The sequence below is a fragment of the Camelus ferus genome, chromosome 32, assembly GCF_009834535.1.
Source record: "Camelus ferus isolate YT-003-E chromosome 32, BCGSAC_Cfer_1.0, whole genome shotgun sequence".
NCBI lineage: Eukaryota > Metazoa > Chordata > Mammalia > Artiodactyla > Camelidae > Camelus > Camelus ferus.
Window position 1 is genome coordinate 16,161,409 of NC_045727.1, and position 20,736 is coordinate 16,182,144.

Genomic DNA, 20,736 nt, shown 5'->3' on the forward strand with positions numbered 1-20,736 from the left:
CTTGACTTCCCTCCTCCTTCCCCTACTTGATCCCTCTCACAAAGTGCAGCTCATTTCTTTGCAAGCCATTATCACGCTCTGGCTGTAACTTGTGTACCATTCGTATCCCCGGCTAGGACATAAGCTCCTTGACACCAGAGGCCTGGCTGCCTCTTCCATGCTCCTGTCTCCAGCCTTGAGCAGGTGCCTGGCACTTTTTAGTGCTTCATAAGCATTGACTGAGTGAAGACTGAATGAATGGATTCTGGGACTCTCGAAGAAGCCCAGACCAGGATATTTTGCACCTTCTGAAAAGCATCTCCTGCAGAGGCAGCCTGTCCTCACTCAGAGCAGACACGGAGCCGGCTGTCCAGGGTCGGAATCACAGACTCCAGCTTGGCTGCTTCCCAGCTGGGTGACTGTGAACCACCTCTCCAGACCCTGGTTTCCACCTCTTTCTCTTATAATCATTTCACAGCCCTTGATCTATGCCAGGCCCCAACATTTGGTCCAGGCACACACCATAAGTATTTATTGAGCACCTAGTAGGTACCGGGCTCTGTGCTTGGAGCTGGGGAGACAGCTGTGAACAAAACAGGCAGAAACTGTCCTCAGCACACGGATCTGCTGCTGAGATGTGACATTCTCATGCTTTATAATTTTCCATTTTAAGTAATTTCCAAGAACTTGATTTCAGTAAAGTTCATTTTAAAATAATTATTGCTCTTTCCATTTATCAGACGAGGAAACTGAGGCATTGAGTGATTACGGACCTGGGCCAGGTCCCACAGCTAGGAAGTGGCCAGGAGGGATTTGAACCCAGGCCCTGCAGCTCCAGCCCCCATGGGGCTAATGGCACCCAGCCCTGGGGTTGCTGGAGAGTCTCAAGTTAAGATGGATGAGGTGCCCAGCACAGCACCAGGCACGTGGTGAGCGCACATCCAGCTGTTCTGCTGGGAACATCACCATCCTCCCATCATTGCTGTTACTGGGGTCTGTATGGCGAGGCACCTGCAGCCCGCAGGCCTCCCTGACCGCATGCGTGTCCCTCTCTCTCCCCAGATGCGAGCCCCGCGGGCCTCCCTCTGACCTGTCGCTGAAGCACGCCCCCCGCCCCAGGCCCAGCATGCGCCTGTCGGTGCGGAGGGCGCTGCTGGCAGCTGGCTTCGCCCTGGCCCTGGTGCTGGCGGTCCAGCTGGGGCAGCAGGTGCTGGAGTGCCGGGCGGTGCTGGGGGGCCCGCTGGGCCCCCGACGGACCATGCAGCCGGAGCAGGAGGACCTGGTGATGGTGGGCATGGACCACGTGGAGTACCGCTACAGCAAGGCCATGCCGCTTATCTTCGTGGGGGGCGTGCCCCGGAGCGGCACCACGCTGATGCGCGCCATGCTGGACGCCCACCCCGAGGTGCGCTGCGGCGAGGAGACCCGCATCATTCCCCGCGTGCTGGCCATGCGCCAGGCCTGGTCCAAGTCCGGCCGGGAGAAGCTGCGGCTGGACGAGGCGGGCGTGACGGACGAGGTGCTGGACGCCGCCATGCAGGCCTTCATCCTGGAGGTGATCGCCAAGCACGGTGAGCCGGCCCGCGTCCTCTGCAACAAGGACCCCTTCACGCTCAAGTCGTCCGTCTACTTGTCGCGCCTGTTCCCCAACTCCAAGTTCCTGCTGATGGTGCGGGACGGCCGGGCCTCCGTGCACTCCATGATCACCCGCAAGGTCACCATCGCCGGCTTCGACCTCAGCAGCTACCGCGACTGCCTCACCAAGTGGAACAAGGCCATCGAGGTGATGTACGCCCAGTGCATGGAGGTGGGCAAGGACAAGTGCCTGCCCGTGTACTACGAGCAGCTGGTGCTGCACCCCCGGCGCTCCCTCAAGCTCATCCTCGACTTCCTCGGCATCGCCTGGAGCGATGCCGTCCTGCACCACGAGGACCTCATCGGCAAGCCCGGGGGCGTCTCCCTGTCCAAGTGAGTGGCGCCCCCGCCCTCCACTCAGACCCCTGATCCTGGAGTCAGAGGCACTCGGTGGGCAGGTCAGCCCTGCCTCTCCATGCTGTGTGGCCTTGGGCAAGTCACTGTGCCTCTCGGAGCCTCCTCTGTCGTCATGGAGACTGATCTGAGAAGAGAGGGGTTAAGAGCAGAACCTTGAGCCAGATCTCCTACCTCATAGCTCTGTGGTGTTGACCAAGCCACTGTACCTCTCTGAGCCTCAGCCTCTTGATCACTCCTTTCTTTTCTGAGAGAAGCGGCCAACTTTGAATATGCTTTGTAGTCAGCCATCGTGGGTAAAGGCTGTATAGGTCAAGGTTGAGAGCCTAGATTCTGGAACCAGGCTGTCTGGGTTCGAGTCCCAGCTCTGCCACTTCTTAGCTGTGTGACCTTGAGCAAGCGATTCAGCCTCTCTGTGCTTCTAGTTCCTCATTTGCAGCGTGGGGGTACAGTCTCCACACGCTGTTCACAAGTGTGAACATCAAATAGGTTAATACCCAAAAAATGGGTTCATAACATCTAAAGTTAGGTGCTGTAAGTCCCAGTATCAGCAGTTTAGTGCTGACCTGGCTTTTACTGGAGTACGCATCGGCCTCGCCAGTGCCTTCATTTATTGAGTGCCTGCTGTGGAGCCAGCACTGAATTAAGCCCCCAACAATCATTATCCCTTTAATCCCCATAGCAAGCTAGGGCATATTTGCTGCACTTATCCCCATTTTACAGATGAAGAAACTGAGCCTCGGAAGAAGTTACTGGCCTAAGGCCACATAGCTAGCAAAGTGTGGTGTCGGGATTTGCACCCAGGTCTGCTGGACTCTAGGGCGTGGATGCATCCTCCCTCCCCCTTCTGTCCCTCGCTCTCTGCCTTTTTCCTTTGGGGAGGCCATCCCTCTCCGGAGACCCAGAAGCACTGGAATGGTGCAGGACCAGAGTGAGTCGGGCCATCTTTGTCTCCAGCCTGGTCTGGTACAAGCACCCCCAAGAGCCCAGTGGAAGGGTGGTCCTTCCCGGGACAACGCCTCTCCTTTCTTTCATGGCTGGACCCTCCTAGGCTCCATCCCCTGGAGCTCCTGAGCCCTGAGCTGAGCTGGGAGCTGACAGCAGCTCTCCCCTGGCAGTGAAGTGTCCATGGGCTGGGTCCTCCGGCCTTTTGGTGCTGGAGCCAGGATTTTGTCAATCATCATGACGAAACATCAGATTACCAAAGGAATGCATTCTGATTGTAGGAAGTTGGGGAAATACATAAAACAAGGAAGAAAAACAACCCATGGTCCCACCACCCAGATTTTGGTGTGTGACCTGCTGGTCCTTGGTCAGGGCATCTTCATAAAACCAGAAGCCTGCTGATCATGTGATTCTGTAACCTTTCTTCACTTTGTAGTTGGGGCCACTTGCCCATGGCCCCCGGCACTCTGCTGCGACATCATTTTGAAGGGCTCCATAATACTCCGCCACATGATCCCCGTATTCTATTTAACTTCTCCTGTTGTCGGATAGTTTGGTTACTGACTGGCTCCCATCCGTGTTCTGTGACGCGTCTAGGTGATTTCCGTCTCATAAAGTCCTGGAGACACAAGGCTGGTGGCAAAGGCCGTGTACCTGTTTGATCATGGCGGGTAGGTTCTCTGTGAATGTCTTTGCAGCGAGCATTTTGCTGTAAAAGATAAAATAATTGGTTGACTGGCAGCGTTGATTTCATGACCCTAGAAAATGATAACATGTCAGTTTCGGCAGCTCCTTCAGCGAGCTCAGTCATCCCTCCTCACCTGTCAAAACCGAAAATGTACTGAGCTGTGGCACGTAGAAAAGGGGCAGCTTGCCAGTTCACAGTGGTCTTCGAGAGCATCAGTGATCGATTCGTCAGTGATTCGATTTAGCTAATTTAGAAACATCGGCTTGTTCTCTCCTGCCGTCTTCACCAGCTTTATCACACAGTGTTAGGAGTTGGAAACCAAAGAAGAATCAAGCTCTTTTATCCCCTCAAAAGGAAGTGGTTACCTGATTCCTGACGAGTGTGAGCGTCTGGAAAATGGTGAAAATTCTAACAGAACCTGGCCTACATTAGCTCCCTGAAGGATTTGCAGAAACTGATCTGTTACCTATTTTCTAGTCTAAGGTGTCAGCCAGTTATTTTATCTTTTATGGCAAAATGGCCTTGCGGCCAACCAGGGTGGGATGAAACTGCTTATGGCAAAGATGTTTACAGAAAAGCTACTTAGAGCTGTATTTGGGATTTTTGGCACCCTGGTTAGAGTTGAGCTTTAAATCCGGGTCTGCAGACTCCAAATCTGTGTTTTTCCCACCAGTCCGCACCCTTTCACCCTCCCCAGTCCCCTCCTTCTTTTGCTACGTCTGTTTGTTTCTGCTTCTTCTTTCCCACATTATCTCTTAGTTGGATGGAAACATCTAGAAGTAGGTCTTCCATCCTAGGAGTTCCCCAGCCCCCATCCTGTAAAGCTTCCGAAGTGTAATTGGTAAGATCTTCGTGGTTCAGATGCCCTGTTCTATGGGAGAATAAAAAAGCGTGCAGAAGATGATGGTGGTTCTGTTCTAAGAGCAAAACACTAAAAACAGTCTAACTGCCCGTCTTTAGGGGAATGGAAAAAGAATGAGGTACTGAGTGAGGGGAAAAAACCCTACAAACCAATACTATATATAGCATATAATTTCTGGGTTTATTTTTTATTTTTTTGGAGCAGAGAAAGGTTTATTACTGGGCCGAGCAAGCAGAATGGGTAACTAATGCTCAAAACCCCCAGACTCCCTGAAGGGTTAATTTCTGGTTTTAAATCTGCAAACAAAACCATAGACTTGCAGTGGAGGGGATGGCTCAAGTGGTAGAGCGTATGCTTAGCATGCGAAAAGTCCTGGGTTCAAGCCCCAGTACATCCATTAAAATAAATAAACAGAAAACCTAATTACCTCCCATTCCAAAAAAAAAAAAACAAACAGATTTTCTATATATACATGTGCAGGAGAGGGAGAGAGAGTTACCACTTACAGAGACCTTACAATGTACTAGATACTCTTATCAGTACTCAGTTACTACCCAGAACAGCCCAGTGAGGTAGGTACTGGTTATGAGTCCCATTCCATAGATGAGGAAACAGGCTCAGAGAGGTTTAGCCACTCTCCCAAGGCCACCCAGCCCGGCTTGGTACAGTTGGCATTTGCACCGAGGTAGTCTGGCCCCTGAGTCTGCACTTAGCCGCTCGACTTTTAAAAGCACAGAAAACCGATTGAAAGGATGTGTTCCAGAATGCTCAGGTCAGGTCCCTGTGGGGAGCTGATGGACTCAGAGTGATGACCACGGGGACTCTGAACTTTGCCATTAGTGTTTTATAAATATTTCTCAAGAACAAAATACCCATCCCAGTCATATAAATCAAACGTTATTTTAAAAAAGGCAGAGAGGTGAAGGAAGCAGAATTTTAGCACCACCAGTGTGCACTGCCCAGCGCTTTCTGCCAGCTTCCCACTGCTTGCTCTTCTCCCCATTGCACAGAGCAGGTATGATGAGGCCAAGTAACTTGCCCACATTCTTAAAGTTGATGACGGCCAAGCGGTCTGGGGGCCAGGTCCCCCCAAACTGTTCTGCCCAAGCACCATCTGGGTCTGCCCCTGCCCCATCCAGCCTGTCCTCTCTCCCCAGGATTGAGCGATCCACAGACCAGGTCATCAAACCCGTGAACCTGGAAGCTCTCTCCAAGTGGACCGGCCACATCCCCAGGGATGTGATGAGGGACATGGCCCAGATCGCCCCCATGCTGGCTCGGCTCGGCTACGACCCCTATGCAAACCCACCCAACTACGGCAATCCTGACCCCATTGTCGTCAACAACACACACCGGGTGAGTCCACCTGCATGCCTGGAGATGCGCTCTGGGGGTGCAGCAGGGGTGGAGGCTCTGGCGACCTGAGAAAACATTTAGTCTCTGATTCCTAAGCAGCTGGCTTGTTTCTATGTCATGGGCATGGGGAATCGTGTGACTGCTTGTATTTCCATTTTTGCCTGAGCCACAAGGAAGCTCAAAACCAACTGGCAGTCTGTCTCTCATTCTCTGTAGCGTCTAATAGCAGGCCCATTTGTGCACCGATTTCATCCTCTTTCTCTCCTCTGATTTACTCTTTCCGTCCTGTTTCCCTGGCCGTTTGTTCATCTGTTTGTAAAGCATTTTAAGACTGGGTGTAAATAAATCAACACTTGGTCCCGTTCTTGCCCCCAGGAGGTTTAATGCTGATTTCGCAGACAAATGTGAGCTTCTGACAGTTTGAAGTGCTTTCTAAGTTCCCCTGAGTGTAGGTGGTCAAGAGGAAATGACTTTGAGAAGATGTTTTTGAAGCAGAGAAGTAGGTGCTGGGTTCTGACTTCCTCAGAGACACGAAGTTAATGAAAATATCTGAAAATGGGACCCAGGCCTGAGGAAGAGCCCTTCTAGCCTTAGTTAGTAAGATCTGGTGTTTTAATTTAAGCTAAAGCTTGACATTTCTGAACACATGGTGAATTTAGAAAGCAAAGTGTTCTTTATTTTTTTTTTAATTGCACTAAAATTTTTTATTGCAGTAGCATATTAGTTTCAGGTGTGCAAGATAACAACTTGATATTTGTATGCACGGCAAAGCGATCATCATGATGAGCCTAGTTACCCTCTGTCACCAGAGTTCCCAAATACGCACTACAGTATTATTAACTGTAGTCACCGTGCTGTACTTTACAACCCTGTGGCTCAATTTTTTTATGGCTGGAGAGTTGTGGCCTCTTGACCCCCTTCACCTGTTTCCCCTCCCTCCCAACTCACTGGTTCTTGTACTGAATCATTCAATTCTCAGTACCTTCATTAAAAAGTTAATTATATAAATAAACAAACCTAATCCCCCCCAAATAAACCCAAACAGATAAAACAAAACAAAAGAAATATGACTAGTGAGATGTGATGAGTCCAAATTGAAAGGTGCTATATATTAAGTGTGAAACACACACTGGGTTTTGAAATCCTTGTACCCCCCCCCCCCATAAGAAAGCATGCAAAATTTCTCATTCATCATATTGATTACGTAGGGGAAGGAAGACTTCTCCCTTTTTCTTTTCTAGGTTCTTTGGCTGGCCTGATAATTAAATTGACATAAGACAGATTCACAGGAAGGAAAACAAATTTAATATCGTACAGACAATTAAAATATGAGATTCAACAGAAGTGATCAAAGCAGGCATCTTTTATACCTTTCAGACAAAGAAACAGTACGTTTGTGAAGAACTGATAAGACAAAAAAAATTTGGGCTTGGGGTGGTAAATTAGTGAAGAATAACAAGGTTTGTTTACGCAGCCTTCTCGGCCCAGAATTCTCCATCCCTGGTGATAAGGATGCCTGTCTCCCATGCAGGAGGGAAGTCTTCCATGGGGGAGATTTATTTCCTGCTCTGAGAGCCACAAAGGAGGGTTAGAGTATCCTTCTTACAGCGGCTGTTTCAAAATAATTAATAATGCCAAAATGGTAGATTTGGGGGCGACCTGCCCTGAACCCCATCAATTACATGTTAAAGTTTTAATACTTTAGATACAGCAGGATAAATTTTTAAATATCACTAGAATTCATTTCACCTATTTCTTTCTCTTTTTTTAATGTGGCTACTAGAAAATGTAAAATTACAGAGTCGTTTCACATTCCATTCCATTGGACAGCGCTGGTCTATCCGGTGCCTTGTATTTGGGAGAGAGTGGGAAGGCCTGGAGTTTTCTGGTTCCTACCTCAGGGCCTTTGCCCTAGCTGTGTCCTCTGCCTGGAATGCTCCTTCAGAGCTCAGCCTGGCGGGTTTTCCTTGTCCCTCAAGTCTCAGCTCAAAGGTCACCTGTTCTAAGAGCCCTGTTTTGACCACAGACTTAAAAGAGCTCCCCCCCGCCAAATCATGCCCAGTCACATCCCTTTGTCTTCCTCCCCTCCTAGCACTTCCCATGGTTTGACGTTCTTGTTTATTTGTGTTTATTGCTGCTTGTGGATCGTCCGCCTCCTCCCTACTCTAGAATGGAAGCTCCAGGAGAGTGGAAATTTTAATTGTCTAGTTAATGTTGTGCCCCCCAGAGCTTAGAATAATGCCTGGAATAAGAAGGGTCAATGAATGTTTGTTGGATGGATGCATGGATGAGTAGATGGATAGATGGATGGGTGGTAGGTTGGGTGGATAGATGGATGGGTAGGTGTGGGTGGGTGGGTGGATGGATGGAGGGATGGAAGGATGGATGGATGGATAGGAAGGTGGGTAGATGTATAGATGGAAGGATGGATGGATGCGTGGATGGACAGGTGGAAAAGTTGGGTGGGTGGATGGATGGATGGGTAGATGGATGGAGGGAGGGATGGGTGGGTGGGTAGGTAGATGGATGGATGGGTAGATGGATGGTTGGGTGGGTAGATGGATGGAGGAATGGATGGGTGGGTGGATGGATGGATGGATGGAAGGATGGATAGGTTGGGTGGGTGGATAGATGGAGGGGTGGAGGGATGGATGGATAGGAAGGTGGGTAGATGTATAGATGGAAGGATGGATGGATGGGTGGATGGATAGATGGAAAAGTTAGGTGGGTGGATGGATGGATGGAAGGATGGATGTATGGGAGAGTGGATGGATGGGTGGATAGGTGTGGAAGTGATGGACTGAATTTTATTTTTGGATTATTTCCATGACAGTGATTTTTTTCCCCCTCTTTCCTAGGTCTTGAAAGGGGACTATAAAACACCAGCCAATCTGAAGGGATATTTTCAGGTTAGAAACCCCCGGGGGGATTCTGAATCCGGTTTAGCCCTTGTCCAGTAGCTTGCTGTATGCCCTTGTATACTTAACTTCTGTAAGGTGGCTGATGGGTTCCCCATCAGAATATTGGGTGGGGGTGGGAGTGGGGCCAGAGGCTCTTAAGTGTCTGAGCTACCTGGGCCATATCTCAGCAGCCCTTCCACCCAGGCCCCTTCCTTCACCCTGTCCCTGGGCTTGAAAGCAGTTGGAGGGGCTTGGTGGGGACTTTCTGTCAAACTTTGTCACGGGCCTTAAATTCAACCTCATTTAAAGTGGCAGTTCCCGAATCACCCAGTGCAAAAATTTCATCAGTACAAAAAAATGAGGGTCATGTGAGGCGGGTCTGTATGGGAATGTAGACATAATACACTCCTGTGTCCCCACACATCCCCACGGCCTGGCGTCCCCGTGTCTGTGGGAGGCTGTGCTTGAATCTTGTCGAGAAGAACCGCTCCCTGGACCGCCATTATAGCCATACGCCTTTTGCTGCCAAAGTGCTCCTTTCTAAATGAAGAGGTGGCACTCAAATCAGGAGTTTCAGTGTGTCTGTGTATTTAACTTGGCAAATGAAGAGTGTGCCACAATCCGCAGTTTAATCATCAGACTCGCGAAGTCACATGGCTGGGGTCCTGCACATCTTGATTCTCTGGGGGATGAGTCCGCACTCCCTTTGTGGGAATCAGAAACCCATCTCTTGCCACTGTGAAAAACTGTTGCCAGAATTAGTCAGTGCTAATTTGTTATTTGTTTTGACCGGAAAGATGATGTAACAGGAACAACAGACAGAAGTGCGGTGAGGGCAATTAGCCACCATCTAAAACGCTTCTCATTTTTACACGTATTTTCTTGCCCACCCGGGTACACGTTTGCATTCGTTCTAATCCTATTGCACGAGCTGCTTGGTTTTGCTTTCCTTCTGTTTTTCCGTCTTTGGGGTTTCCCTGTTATTTCAGATGCATAGTATTCTCTGGAACGCATTATTTGCCACCAATTATTTAACTGTTGCCCTAAGATCATTTGCAATTTTGGCAGTATGGCGAATGATGTCACGTACCTATCACCCTGATTTTGCCCCTCTTCTGTGGAGCGAGGGCTGGGGAAGCCCTCTAATGAATCTTTCCCGTAGAATACGTTTTTAAGGCGTGGAATCAGTGGCTGGCAGGGTCCAGATCTTTTTGAGTCTCTTGAACTCCGAGGCTAAAATTGTTTTACAAAAGAGTTGGACCAGTTTACACTCTCCTGCACTATCTGGTGTATTCAAGATGTCTAGCTGGCCTGACTGGTTTTTGCTCTATTAGGTGCAAAATATAAAGGGAATGGGGTATGCTCTGTCATCAGCACTCCCACCCTCAGGAGAGCTGCCTCGCAAATTACCTCGAACCCCTACTTTCCACCCTCATCTGTCCCCCACTGGGCACGTGACCTCATTCAGGGTATTGCAAAAATTGGAAACAGTCTTAGGACAACAGTTGAGTAATGGTGGTGCTTATGTCCTACAGAATACTGTGTAGCCATCCAAAATGGTAATCGTGAAACCCCAAAGGTGGGGCAACAGGGAGCAAGCAAAACAAAGCAGCTCACACGTTAGAATCTCAACTCACGCAAAAATGTCTGCTCAAGCCTTATAAACGCCACACGCCCTCTCCCTTCCAGGTCTTTGCTGTTCCCTCTGCCAGGAATGCTTTTCCACCCAGATCTGTGCATGCCTAGCCTCAGTTTCAGTTTTAAGATCTTTGCTTATGGGGTGTTTTCCAGCACCAACAACCAACTCTCTCATTCTCTGGATACCAACTGGGTGTTGCATGATTCAGTTCAGTTCTGACACGGATTCCCAGAGAGAGCGTCTGACCCCACAGGTTGAGGACCCAGTGCCACAAGACTGTCCCCACTTCAGATGCCTGGGCTACCCACATTTCTGCCTGGCCAGCCACATATCTGGGGGTGCCCGACCACCCCCCACCACAAGTTTGATAATTGGCTAGAACAATTCAGTACTCAGGAAAACACTTCACTTCCTAGATTATCGGTCTATCATAAGGGCTGTATATTTCCAGGAGGGCCAAGTGGCAGGGATGCAGTGTGGGGTGGGGGATGGGGGAAGGCGCAGGGCCTCCAGGCCCTCTCTGCCTGTACCACCCTCCCAGCGCCTCCATGAGTTCCCCAATCCCGAAGCTCTCCAGACCCCGTCAGTTCAGGGACTTTTGAGGCGGTTTCATTCAGTAGGTGTGACTGATTAAGTCATCGGCCATCGGTTATTGATCTCCAGCCCCTCTCCCTTCCCCAGAGGTTGGGGTTGGTGGGGGAGGAGGGGAGCATGGAAATTTCCAACCCTTTGATATGCCTTGGCCTTTCTGGTGCCAGGAGGGGGCTGCCCAGCCACCAGTCATCTCATTTGTATACCAAAGATGCTTTTTATCACTCAGGAGATTCCAAGAGTTCTAGGAGCTTTGTGCCAGGAACCCAGGGCAAAGATCAAACGTGTGGTTTTCATCACACCGCAGCTTAAATGTCATCCCCTGGTAGTGGCCTTGCCCAACCGCTGTGTCTGAAGTAGCCTGGGACCAGTCACTCATATCAGCCCACAGTATTGCCTGGACTTGATGGCATCCTGTGTATATGTCTGCTGAGCAGTCTCTCCCCGCCACGGTATAAGCTGCATGAGACCAGGACGGGGTCTGTCGTGTTCACAGGAGCCCCAGCACCTGGCACATAGTACGCGTGCAGTAGATACTCGATGAGGCAGTGTGCCCAACTCAGTGATGCGGAGGGCACCCCCACCTGGCCCTGACCCGTGCTCTGTGTGTTGTCTTTCTCCAGGTGAACCAGAACAGTACCTCCTCCCACTTAGGAAACTCATGATTTCCAGGTAGGTTTGTGGACTTTGCTGGGGCTCCGGCCACTTCTGAGCCCAGGGGCCACTTACTCCCGAAAAGCTCCCTGGGGGAGGAGCGGCCACCAAGGTGGGCTGACCCAGCCCCATCCGGAGGTTTCCATGGTGACAGCCTATTTATAGAATCAAGGCTTAGTCTCTGAGCTCTGAATCAGGAGTGGGGGCAGGGATCAACACTGAACCAACCAGAAGAAGGTTTGCCTGGCACTGGGGAGGGGGGACGGAGGACCAGTGTGACAGGGGGCTTCTAGAACCATTTTGCACAGAATGCTGTCTGCCAAGCCAGCCTCTATAATCAGCATCGGCTTCGCCCAGAGCAATTAATGTTCTAATCACAGTCACAAGCAGTTCTGGTCTAAGAACAGCCCAGACTGCATTGGGCCAGGTGTTCCTCCCGGGTTACTCATTTAACCCTCAGCATCCCTGGGAGGTGGATGACATGACTTTCCCATTTTATGGGGGAGAAAACCAAAGCCCAGAGAAGGCCTTTGACTTGCCCAAGGCCACACAGCCACCAAAGGGCAGAATTCCCTCCACAAGTCATCTCCCTCAGGATTTGCTTTTAATAAGCAAATGTTAAGTGCATATTTATCCATCCCTTTTTGGCTAAGGGGTAGGGAAACAGGTTCTGAACTTGGGAAGTCAAAGATTTAAGAACTCACTCCAGACTTCTCTTGGCCTCTGTTTTCCCCATCTGGAGAATGGGTTCTTACCTTCAAGGGTGGTTGTAATGAAGTGAGCCCAGGTGGGAGTGCTGGGCCCCTGCTGTGGACGTGGGCACTGGAGTTAAGGCTCCAACGAGTGAGCTCACTTCCTCACGCCCCACCAGCCTCTCTGATCAGGTGCAAGCAAACCTGGGGGACTCAGAGAGGCCAGAACCAACCTGCCGGGGTATTTTCCCTATTCTTTTAAGCTGTAAAAGAGCTTCTAGCCTCAAGTTTATTTTTAGTTCCTTTATCTTGTTTTTTTTTTTTTTTTAAGTAAATAGCATATTTAAAATTTTTTCTTGAAATCCACTTTGCACCAGCTCACAAGGCTGGAGATGCTAAGTCACTGTCATCATCGGGGTTTCCTGTCTCAAGCTGTGCTGAGATCCAGGACTTCTGTTTCATTCCAAAGAAAGGGTTCCTCACATTGAAAGCAGCCTTTTTCCATGTGTCTCCCCAGCTCAGTTCCCCTCACTCCTGCAGATTCATTAGTCCAACCCTGAACCTTCTCGTTGACAGAAGCCAGATATATTCTTTGCTTTACCGTTAAAATGAGGTATCATGGACAGGGTGCTTTGGCTAGTCCCTGGTAGAGAATTGCCCTTGAACAAAGGCTGCCCCTTCCCTGGACTCCAAAAAGTCACTGGCACTTTTCACATAATCATTGCCATTTGCTCTTCGTAAATCAGAAAAGTGTGTCTTTGAGGTCAAGTGGCAGCAGGTTGAGGGGTGGGTAAGAACCCAAGAAATGTATTTAAATCTAAATTCTCTCCAACCCTCTGGGATGGAATAGAAAATCTCACAAGCTCATGTGAATGCATGAAGACCTTCCCTTCTGTAATCACACGTATAAATATAAAAGCTCTATTTCGGAATTGTTACTCTGGGCCTAACGCCTGTTTTTCTCCCCTCTCAGATCTCTGCAAATGGCTTTGTTGCCGGAAGAGAAGAAACTTTGCATTCGAGTGGAAATCGGACCTCTAATCCAAGCATATTGCTTGCTATTAATCGCCAAATCAGGACTGCTCGTGAGAAACGTATTTGCATATATTTGCAAAAAGCTGAACATTGAAAACTTAACCTTAAAACACTCTATCTTAGGACAATCCGGGGTAGAGAAGCAACAGTGTGGAAGAGCTCGGCTTTTGAAACTTAGATATTTTATATGTTTCCCCCTCGAGAACTTTTTCTTTTGAAGAAAGGGATTTGCCATCCTCCTTAATTTGCAGGACCACTGTGGTGGCTTTGTTTGCTGGGACAAGGCCCACCACCCGTGCCTCTCCCATTAACCCTTAACTTTTGAATTCAGAGAATCTATTTAAGAATTTAATATATGAGGCTTTCTTTGATTCCTCCTCAGTTCTACTCAGTTTCACAGAGGAAAAAATATATATATTATTTGAATCAACTGAACAGGGACTCATTTATCGGTGCCTTGCTTTACAGAGCGAGTAGATTTTTTTCCCTCCGTGTTGAGTTTTGTCAGGTGGATTGATGGTGAACCAAGGCTGGAGAACAGGTCCACGCAGGGCACAGCTGAACTCCTGTGTCGAGGATCCCCAAGACCACCCTTGGGGGAAACGATTTGCTAGAAAGACTCAACAGATCTCAGAAAACCAGTTGGACTCATGGTTACAGTTCATTACGGTCAAAGGATATAGATGAAAGTCAGCAAGGGAAAAAGGCGTCCAGCCTCGTTCATGGCACAGGGCGGAGTGCAGGAGAGCTCAGGCACCAGCCCCCACATGTCCTCTCCTGGTGCGGTCTGACGGATGAGCTTAATTTTCCCACCAGTGATGGGTGACCACATGCACGAAGTATTGCCAGCCAGGAAGGCTCACCGGGGCCGTGGTGGGCAGCATTTTTTACTGGGCATCAGTCACAAAGGTGTGGGACAGACATTGACTGCCCTTAGTTTCTTGGTCTCTAGCCCCTCCAAAAGTCAAATGATACACAGCATGACCCGAGACTCCCCCCCTCACCATAAATCACGTCGTTAACATAGACTCTCTGGCTTGGTGTGGCCCAGGGTCCTAGGTATACAAAGGCATTCTTATCAGTGAGGACATCGCAAGGGCTCAGAGATGAGCTCCCAGGAACTGGTCACGGGCCAGTCCTTTGCTTGGCACAGTACAGGGTTTGAATTCTCCAAGCCTGCCGAGTTAGGCTTCAATTGCACAATCCCCAAATGCTTAGGGATCAGCCGGACCCAGAACGGTTTCATATCTTTAAGGGCTAAATGTTTTGCCCACGCTATCTTGCCTTAGCTCTGATGATAGCAGTGGGGCTTTGGGAAGGCAGTGACTCACAGGGGCGTGGAGTGTGGGAGTCAGGCCAGTGGACCAGCTGTGTGGCTTGAGCCTCTGTTTCTTCATCTGTAAAATGGGGAAGTTAGAACTTCCTGGCTCTACTGGGAGGGGCTGATGGGTGACATGGGCGGTGGTGCCTGGGATGTGATGAGCCCACCGTGTGAGGCAGCTCTTGTCTCTCCTTGCCTTGCGACAGCAGTGGGATGGGGCAGTTGGAGCCATGGACACCGGAAGCTCGTGGTCACCCCTCAAGGGGTAGCAGAAGACATCCAGCCTCGCTCACTGTCCCACTCACCTGGTGCTGCAGACCAGCCGGCCCCCAGCTTCAGGACTTAAAACCATTTGTTTTGTTTGTTTTGTTTTGTTTTGTGGCGGGGAGGTCATTGGGTTTATTTATCAATTTGTTTTTTTAAAGGAGGCAGCTGGGGATTGAACCTAGGACCTTGTGCATACAAAGCACGCACTCTACCACTGAGCTATGACCCTCCCCCTGTTAAAACCATTTGTTGTTGAATCGCTCTGGGAGTTCACTAGAGCGAGCTCAGTGGTTCGCATGGTCAAGTGGTGGCCAGGACTTCTGTCCTCTGAAGGCTTCTTCAGTCACATGTCTGGGGCCTGGGCTGGGATGGTCGGAGCACCTAGAGGCATCTCCTGGCGTCACTGTCATGTAGCCTCTGCACGTGGCGAGCCCGGGCTTCCGCACAGCGTGGCGGTCTCAGGAGTGTCAGATTCCCACGTGGCAGCCGGCCTCCCCCAAAGCAGACGCCACACAACTAAGGGATAGGCCTGGACCTGGTGCAGTGTCATCCAGGGCCCTCCTGCATTCAAGGGAATGGAGAAACAGACCCTCCTTTTGATGGCGCAGTGGTAGGGTCACCCTGCAGAAGAGCAGGTGGGTGAGAGACGGTTTCGCCGACTTTGGGACAGAGTTGGTCACAGTCATCATAAAAACCAGTTCATCAGCCTCTCCAGCAGGTCATCAAATAGCATATGAATTCATCAGATTAATTAGTTTCAGGGGGGAGGGTACAGCTCAGTGCATGCTTAGTATGAACAAGGTCCTGGGTTCAATACCCAGTCCCTTCACTAAAAAAAAAATAGATAAACCTAATTAACTCCCTCTGCAAAAAAATTTAAAAAGAAGAATAAATAAAAATAAAAAATCAAGGGTCTCCCCCCTAATTTTTTTATTAGTCTCTCCCTGGGAAATGCTGATGACATCAGAATGTTCCATCTCCAATTAGGGTACAAAATAGAGAGATACCTTTCCTTTACTATTTAAGTTACAATAATTCCAGCTCCTCCAAAAGGTTAGGTCATCAAAACCCCCAAGCTTCTTTAGGGTCCCCCAGCCTGGGACAAGGGACCGTCCTTCCCACTGACGAAGCTACTCCAGGTCTCCTCAAGCCCCAGATCTGGGCCTGGACCCAGGAGGACCTCTCTCACCCCCTGTCCTCCTTGGTTTGTTGGTTCTAAACAAATGCTCTTCAGGAGAATTAACAATGAGAATGTCACTCCTTCAGGTGGAAGCGCTGGCTCCGCCCCGCAGGGCGTGCTCTTGGCCAAGTGGCCCTACTCCAAGGTCAGTCTTTTCCCAAGTCTGCATTATTCTGAACTAACCTTGTTCCATTGTAACAGCTTGTGTTTTAAACGGGTGGTTGGTTAACTTTTTGTTTTGAAATAATTACAGATTTACATGAAGTGGCTAACATTGTCCAAAGAGCCCCCTGTATCCTTCATGCCGTTTCCCCCAGTGCTGGCATCGCACACAACTACAGGACAGCATCAAAACCAAGAAGTGACATTAGGACAAGGCTGCTAACTGGACTGCAGACCATACACCTCATTCAGTTGTCACCATTTTTTTTTTTTTTGCATGTATTCACATGTGTGTATTTTCAAAGTTGTTTCCTTCCTTTAGTGGCAGAACCTTCCATTCCTCCCCCCCCCCCCCCCCCTACGGAGCATCACAGGTAACAACTCAATCTCTAAGACAAATGAAAATGGTGTTCTGATGAGGACCCCGGCCCTGTCCCAAGCTCCAGCGACTTCTCTTTGAAGCACTTTGTCATAGTTAAGGTTTTGTATCTATTTGCCTGGTGATTTGATTTGAGTTGATCTCACCAGACTGTAAATGGCATGTGTGCAGGGACCAGTATATTCATTGGTCACTGTTTATTCCCACATCATGTCCAGTGTGTCACGGCCTGTGGGAGCCAGCTTCCAGCATGCCCCACTGTGGTCCTCGCCTCCTGGTGGTCCCTTCTGTGTGTTGTCTCTTTCCCCAGTGAATAGGGACAGGATTCCAGATGAATACAGGGTGGATGGTTAAATTTAAGTTTCAGAGAAAGCAATGAATCATTCTTCTAGGATTTTGCAATATTTCATGGGACATACACAGATGAAAAAAATCTATTCCTTTCTTATCTGTAATCCAAGTTTAATTGGGCATCCTGTGTTTTTATTTGCTAAATCTGGTCATCTTAAATGGGGCTGACTGTAAAACCATGTGAGATATTAGGGAAATGACAGTGTGTGATTTCCGAGACTTGCTCATATCTGATCACATGGCTTCTGCCTTGTTGTCTCTTGGTTCACTCATTCCCTGGGGAGGCCAGTCACTACACCACAAGGCCAGTCAGCAGCCCTGTGTAGAGGTGCACGTGGCAGGCAGCTGAGGCCTCCTGCCACATGAGTGAATCACCTTGAAAGTGGACCATCCAGCCCCTGCAAGCCTGCAGGTCACTGCAGTTCCAGGTGACACCTTGATGGCAGCCCCAAGAGAGACCCCAAGTAGGAACCACCCGTCCAAGCCACTCTTGAATTCCCACCCATAGGAATTGTGTGAGAGAATCTTCCCTGTTGTTTCAAGCCACTAAATTTGGAGGAACTTCTTACACTGTAATAAGTAATACATAGGAACTGATGAAATACTTGTGAATGAGTGAATGATGATGAGGGCCGCCTGTCCTCGCCTCACCTGTATCCTTTTGAGGATGCTTGCTTTACACATTGTGCCCCAGGCCTGCCGAATCTCATGTCCCAGCTTTCTAGATAAGGATGGTGTTCACAAATTCTTGAAAGATAAGTAGGGTAGGAACCATCTGTCAGAAACATTGAAAAGGAAACCAGATTTGCTAATCTCTGCTGATCTGGATTTTCAGTTTAGCCAAGTTCGGGACATGATATATATATCTTTGGGACAAAACTCCAAATAAGAATAAGCCATGTGCAACTGTATAATGTCAGTGTCCTAGAAAAGGTACTTGTGCTAGACTTTAAATATATCATCTTTGAAATGCCACTTACAGGTTGTTTCTATGGTACCAACCTATTTAAAGTTGTAACTGAGGGAGGATTTTTTCCTCTCCCCACCCCAAATCTTCTGAAGGCAATGTGGAAACAGGACTGCACAGCATAAGCTGCTTTAGGAGTGAAGACTCGGGTGGTGATGGAAAACTACTTTGGAATGTTGAGGAGTCAAAGAGATGATGTATGTGGAGGTTTTGTCTTTGTGAGCCTGAACAGACAGGAGTCACTTTGTAAGCATTAGCTCAAATAAGTGGACAGAAATGGTGTGGGGCCCCATGCATGGTACGGCAGAGAAAGAACTGGCCTGACTCTGCCCTAAACTCTGTGTCGCCCTAGTACCTCCCCTGTGGCACGGACTCCTCTAGCTCCTTCATGAAAAGGGAGGGATGGACCCATGAGTGTCCAAGGGCCCTCCCTGCCAGCCTCCTGCTGAGCAGCCTTGTTGCCTGGCAACCCCTTCTAGGAAGGCTCCATGTCTGAGCACCTCATTGGGAATCTAGACACGGGCCTGGATGTCCCTGGGTCCCAAAGCAAGGGCTTGTCTGGGCAGTGACAGGAGACCAGGCTGAGTATGAGATCCTGAAACTAAACCTCTGGCTGCCTCTCTTCTTGCTTTTCCTCAGGCTGTACATTTTGAGTCTAAAAATCTGGAAAAAAAATAGTCACTGATCTTCGAGGCTAGAGACTGTCTATGCAGAGATACATGACTAGGTCTTTTAAATAGAAAGACCCACAACCATTTAAGAAGATCTTACTATGCCAGGAGCTTTACATGCATTAAGTAGCCTCCCCTACCCCGTTTTTTCTTTTTGGTCCTGGAAACAACCCTTTTAGAGCAGTACTATCTTTACTCTCATCTTACAGATGGGAAAACAGGTGTAGAGAAGTGAAGCAACCTGCCCCAGGTCCCATATCTAGGAAGCAGCAAAGTGGAGATTTGGATCCTTGAGGTTTACTCCAGAACCTTCATTAAAAAAAAAAAATCTACGTACATAGAGAAGACATTTTTTTTCTCTTAATCATTTGAGATTAAATTGCCTACGTGATGCCCCATCACTCCAACAAAGACGTTCTCCAATGTAACCGCAGGACAGCCATCAAAATCAGGAAATTAACATGGACACATCACTACCGTGGAAACCGCAGACTCCATTTAAGTTTTGCCAGTTGCCCCAATTACCTCCTTTATAGCAAAAAGATGCAGTTCAGAATGCTGTGCTGCACTGAATTGTCATGTTTTTTTAGTCTCCTTCACTATGGAACAGTTACAGTGTCTTTAACTTTCATGACCTTGGCACTTTTGAAGGTTACAGACCAGTTGTTTTGTAGAAATCCCTTTATTTGGGTTTGTCTTCCACATCCTCATGATTCCATTGATGTTTGACAGGAAATCATGGAAGTGATGCTGCAATCTTCTCAGGACATTCTAGCAAGTGATTTCCATTTGTCCCATTCTTGGGGTTGCATGCTCTGATCACCCGATCAGAGCCTGTACTCTTATTGACCCCACAACCATCTACACATTTTCCTTCTCCGGAAGCCACGTAGTAGGGTCCATTTGGTGAAGCAAATCCGCTAGCATTGGTCCCTCAGCATCAAAGTAACTGCAGATCCACAAAATCTGCTGTAAAGCTAAGGGCATAGCTACAGAGAAGCCAGGCTTACATTTATTTTTGGCTTTCGCCTACCAACAGATGCATATACATTTTTAGTTCCAGGATTAAAACGGTTTATCTTATCTTCTTGTTTCCCTCCCTCTGCTTCCTAGTGGATCTTTCAGTCTGTAAGACTCTCTCCCCCTGACCTTCTCCTCTACTAAAACCTCACTTTCTAGTGTAAACCGGGAGGACCCTGTGGGGACTTCCCAGGGCAGACCCCTCCCCCATATCCTCTGCTGTATCTCCTTTCTAAAGCGCCCAGATAACAGTATCTAGTGCATCTTTCATGGGTGTTTCAGATGCTAAAAAACTCCACCAAATGAAAGAAATTAACTACTTGATGATGATGAGCACATAGCAGACCTGGGGCCTAAGGACTGATCACCATCAGCCAATAAGAGAATTGTACACAGCTGATCACATACCCTGGGATGCCCCTCCCTTAGCTGGCCTTTAAAAATGCTCAGCTGAAACTCTTCCAGGAGTTCAGGTTTTTCTGAGCAGGAGTCCACTGTTCTTGCTCGGCCCAGCAATAAATCTTTCTTTGCTCTAAATTCATGTTTTTGTGTTTTCTGGCTTCACCATACCTTGGGCACATGAACTTGTGTTCAGTAACATTAGCACAATGTAGGCCCTCAGTACATTTTTATGAGATTACTGAATGGATATATTTACCAACCTGCTGGAAAGGAAGAGATGGAAAGAGTTCCTGCAGGGAATACAGCTCTAGAGTTTAAACTGCATAAGGCAACTGCTCTGTGCCCACGACGGTGCTTACACTGAGAGACCCAAAGATCCAGGAGACATTCTTCCCACTTGAATGCCATGTCCCAGCTTCCCAGCTGCCTCGCACGCAACTATGCCGTGAGCTAGTCCTAAACGCCTGTTTTGCAGATTTAGAATTTCAGGCTGGCAAAGGAGTCTTCCTAGGCCAGCGTGGCTCGGCCACATCCACCGTAGTCCTCACAGGCTGGGAGTCGCCGACGAAGCGGGTGAGACAGGGAAATCATCCCTCAGCCATTCCAGGCCATGAAAATCCTCTCTAGCAGCTCACCAGCTCTAGACCCAAAGCCGCCCTAGCGTCCCGTCGCTGCCATGGCAACCA

The 20,736-nt window shown here is 48.8% G+C and overlaps 1 protein-coding gene and 1 long non-coding RNA gene across 6 annotated transcripts in view; both read left to right on the plus strand.

Annotated features, from left to right (window-relative positions):
* Positions 1–13,775, plus strand: part of TPST2 (tyrosylprotein sulfotransferase 2) — a 47,794-nt gene extending 34,019 nt beyond the window's left edge. For 4 of the 5 annotated variants that reach the window (XM_032471546.1, XM_032471547.1, XM_032471549.1 and 1 more), the window contains 5 exons: positions 1,042–1,947; positions 5,621–5,819; positions 8,678–8,728; positions 11,573–11,621; positions 13,269–13,775. In XM_032471546.1, coding sequence (XP_032327437.1) covers positions 1,106–1,947; positions 5,621–5,819; positions 8,678–8,728; positions 11,573–11,614 — 1,134 coding nt within the window. In that variant the 5' untranslated portion in view covers positions 1,042–1,105 and the 3' untranslated portion in view covers positions 11,615–11,621; positions 13,269–13,775. Of the gene's footprint in view, positions 1–719; positions 909–1,041; positions 1,948–5,620; positions 5,820–8,677; positions 8,729–11,572; positions 11,622–13,268 lie in introns of those variants that run through there. The other variant, XM_032471545.1, reaches the window with a different exon arrangement.
* Positions 13,776–16,954: 3,179 nt separating this feature from the next.
* Positions 16,955–20,185, plus strand: LOC116660928. The gene is made up of 2 exons (XR_004316600.1): positions 16,955–17,170; positions 17,708–20,185. It is a non-coding gene; the product is annotated as an uncharacterized LOC116660928 (long non-coding RNA).
* Positions 20,186–20,736: the final 551 nt, after the last annotated feature.